The sequence below is a fragment of the Calidris pugnax genome, unplaced genomic scaffold (genome assembly GCF_001431845.1).
Source record: "Calidris pugnax isolate Ruff unplaced genomic scaffold, ASM143184v1 scaffold4, whole genome shotgun sequence".
NCBI classification, from domain to species: domain Eukaryota; kingdom Metazoa; phylum Chordata; class Aves; order Charadriiformes; family Scolopacidae; genus Calidris; species Calidris pugnax.
The window spans coordinates 1,650,097-1,653,107 of record NW_015090781.1 but is presented as its reverse complement, the minus strand read 5'-3'; the positions used below and the strand labels follow the sequence as shown (position 1 = coordinate 1,653,107).

General features: G+C 69.0%; 1 protein-coding gene across 1 annotated transcript in view; it reads right to left on the bottom strand.

Moving 5' to 3' along the window:
- Positions 1-3,011, bottom strand: part of LOXL4 (lysyl oxidase like 4) — a 4,706-nt gene that overhangs the window by 1,336 nt on the left and 359 nt on the right. Inside the window, exons 2-9 of the mRNA XM_014957411.1 lie at positions 2,825-2,997; positions 2,487-2,698; positions 1,982-2,020; positions 1,651-1,867; positions 1,355-1,538; positions 945-1,099; positions 469-636; positions 119-281 (exon numbers count right to left, since the gene is read on the bottom strand). Coding sequence (XP_014812897.1) covers positions 119-281; positions 469-636; positions 945-1,099; positions 1,355-1,538; positions 1,651-1,867; positions 1,982-2,020; positions 2,487-2,698; positions 2,825-2,997 — 1,311 coding nt within the window. The remainder of the gene's footprint in view (positions 1-118; positions 282-468; positions 637-944; positions 1,100-1,354; positions 1,539-1,650; positions 1,868-1,981; positions 2,021-2,486; positions 2,699-2,824; positions 2,998-3,011) is intronic.

Sequence of the window (3,011 nt, the reverse complement as noted above, 5' to 3'; positions counted from 1 at the left end):
GGATGGGTAGGGATGGAGCAGACGGTCCCCCCCCCACATAGTCCCCCCCCCGCTCTCTGTGCCAGGAGAAGGGGGGGTGCCCCCTCCCAGCAATACCCCACCAGCTCCGGGTACTCACAGGCGGTGCAGGTGACCCCCGCCGAAAAGCGTCCCCCGCCGCTGGGGCAGTGGACGGGGCCGTGGCGCTGGCACTGCTGGAGGGCCAGCTCGGTGCCAGCACAGCGCACCCCGCTCATCACCACCCGGCTGGCGTCGGGGCTGCCTGCCCAGTACCACGTCTCCTGGGCAAAGGAGGAGCACAGTGCTTGGACCAGCCCTCGCCCCCCACCTCCACTGCCAGCTCCCCTGCCCCGGTGCTGCCACCAGGGCTTGTCCCCCCCCGGCAAGGCTGTCCCTTCCCAAAGCCCCCCAGTCACACACCCCATAGGACCCCTCTCAGCCCACACCCCGGGCTGGGACCCCACTCACCTGGAGGGCATGGCTGGCGAAGCCCAGCCCCAGCTGCCTGCAGACCACCATGGCCTCGTTCAGCCCCCACTGGGCACCGCACACCCTGCCCCACTGCAGCCGCCCCTGCACCGGCAGCAGCACCTCCACGACCCCCTCCTCGGGGCTGCGGCCCCCGGCCAGCCGCACCTGCGGGCAAAGAGGGGCTGAGACTGAGCGTGGGGCAGATCCCCATCCTTCCCACCTGCTGCAGCAACGGAGCAGGCGGCCCCATGCATCTAGCTGAACACCTTCCCCACCTTCCTCTTCCTCATTTCCCCCCTTTAAAACCACATTTGCCACCGGCTCATCCTGCAGAACCCCATCAGCGTGCTGCTCTGCATCGCCCCGTCCCCAGGGGAACGCTCTGAGCATCCCCACTGGGCGCAGAGCTTGGGGGGCAAGGGCTGTGCAGTGGGGCTGGGGCTCCACAGGCTCTGGAGGAGGCAGGGGCTCACCTGGCTCTGGAAGTCCGTGTGGGGCACGTGGCAGCGGACGGCGGCGTCAGACTCGTGCTGGCACCCGCTCCCTTCGGCGTCCTGGAAGCGGCACTCGCCCAGGGAACGCTCGTGACCGCTGCACCGCACCCCGCTCATGTGGATGGGCCCCAGACCTGGAGCAGAGGGAGGGTCAGTGCTCCTTTCTCTGTGCCCATCCCAGAGCACAGAGGTCCTCCCACCCTCCTTCCCCTGGGCTGGGAGGTCCCTACGGGCACGGGCTGCCTGTGGCAGGCGCAGCCAGGGGAGTCCCATCCCAGGCTGGACATCCCAGGATACTCCAGCAGCATCCAGTGAACCAGGGGCTTGACCCACCCATGCCCTTCCAAGCCCCGCAGTGCCCCGGGTTCCTGCCAGGCTGTCTGCCTCACCTTGCCCCATCTGGGCTCCCGCCAGGGCTTGTTTCGCCGTCCCGTAGCCCAGCTGCCGGCACACCACGCTGGCCGCCGCCAGGTCCCACTGCTTGTCACACACGGTGCCCCACTGCCCGTGGCGCAGCACCTCCACCCGGCCCTCGCCGGCGTGGGTGCCCGCTCGCAGCCGCACCGGGAGCACCTGGGCAGGGGGAGCAGCGGGTCAGTAGCCCCAGGGCAGGGGCACCCACCTGTGCCACGGCTCCGGGGCTCTCCATCAGCGGGACGGGGCACGGGGCCGTGCCAGGACTCACCTTTCCTGGGGAGGGCTTGCTTCTGCCCTTGCCCGTGCCCTTCTGGAAGGCAGGGCCGGGGAGGCAGCTGACGATGGCATGCATGCCACGGGGGCAGGCGTGCTGGCGGGGGGTTGGTGGGGCCACCTGTGTGGGGCAGCGGGCCAGGTGGGGCTCCGTGCCCCGGCACCGCACGCTGTGGATCCAGAAGCTGTTCTTCTGGCTGAGGGTCTTCAAGCTGCCCCAGGAGAGGAGCAGGGAGAGGCATTAGCTCGAGGGCTGGAGACTGTCCCCCACCCAGCACCCACGCTGGATGCCCCACACGGTGGGCATCCACACAGCTGAGCCCTACCTGGAATTGGGGTCCTTCAGCTTCTTGTTCCAGAGCTTCCTGTGGGTGCACAGAGCCAGCAGGTTGGGGGGGACCGTGCCGACACTGCGGGGCTCTGGACCCGCACCCCATCGTCCCTGCCCTCCTTAGCTGGAGCCGTGGGGTCCTCCCACGGCATGGCAGGGTGAGGACAGGTCCTCCCCCCACTGGCAATTACCATGCCAAGCCCAGCTGTGCCGTGTGTCCCGGCGGGACTGCGCGACTCCTGGCATCGGCAGGGGCTCATTATGGGCTGTATTTATAGCCCCAGCCAGAGTCGGGGGTGGAGGGGCCGAGGGCCACTTGCCTCTCCTCTGCCGAGCCCAGCTCTGTACCTCTTCAAGGCCCCAAGAAGAGGACATACCAGCACCCCACACGCTCCCCCACTTGTGCATCCCTTCCTCAACACCCCCAAGTCTCTTCCCCCCCAGGAATATCCAGCCAGGCACTCTGCCCCACACGCCCCACGGCTCTCCCGCATCCCTACCGGTAGAAGCTGGTGTTGATGTGCTTCTCCCGGGGGAAGCCCAGCATCCCACAGACCACACGGCTGTTGTTCCTGGTCCAGCCGGCGTCGCACACCTGCCTCCAGTGCCCGTTGTGCTTCACCTCCACGGCACCCTCCGTCACCGGCACACGCAGCTTGGCCCGCGCCAGGATGGGCTTGAGCCGTACCTCCTCCAGCCTCAGCCCCGGAACCTGCCATGGAGGGCACGAGGGTGGGCATGGGGGTGGGCACGGGGGCTCCAGCATCGAGGGCAGGCTGTGCAGGGTGGGGAAGGGTCACAGGGACCTGCCCCCTCGTCCATCCCGCCGGGCACTCACCAGGTTATCGGAGATGGTGGCCTGGGGGGAGGCGCCGGGCAGGCGCTGTCCTGAGCACACCACACCGGCGTCCTCGCCGTGGTGGCAGTCGCTGGTGCCCCAGCCGTTGTGGACACACTCTGCCAGGGAGCCCTCGCTGCCCCCACACCGCACGTTGTCCAGCCAGATGGGGCCTGGGGTGGGGGGG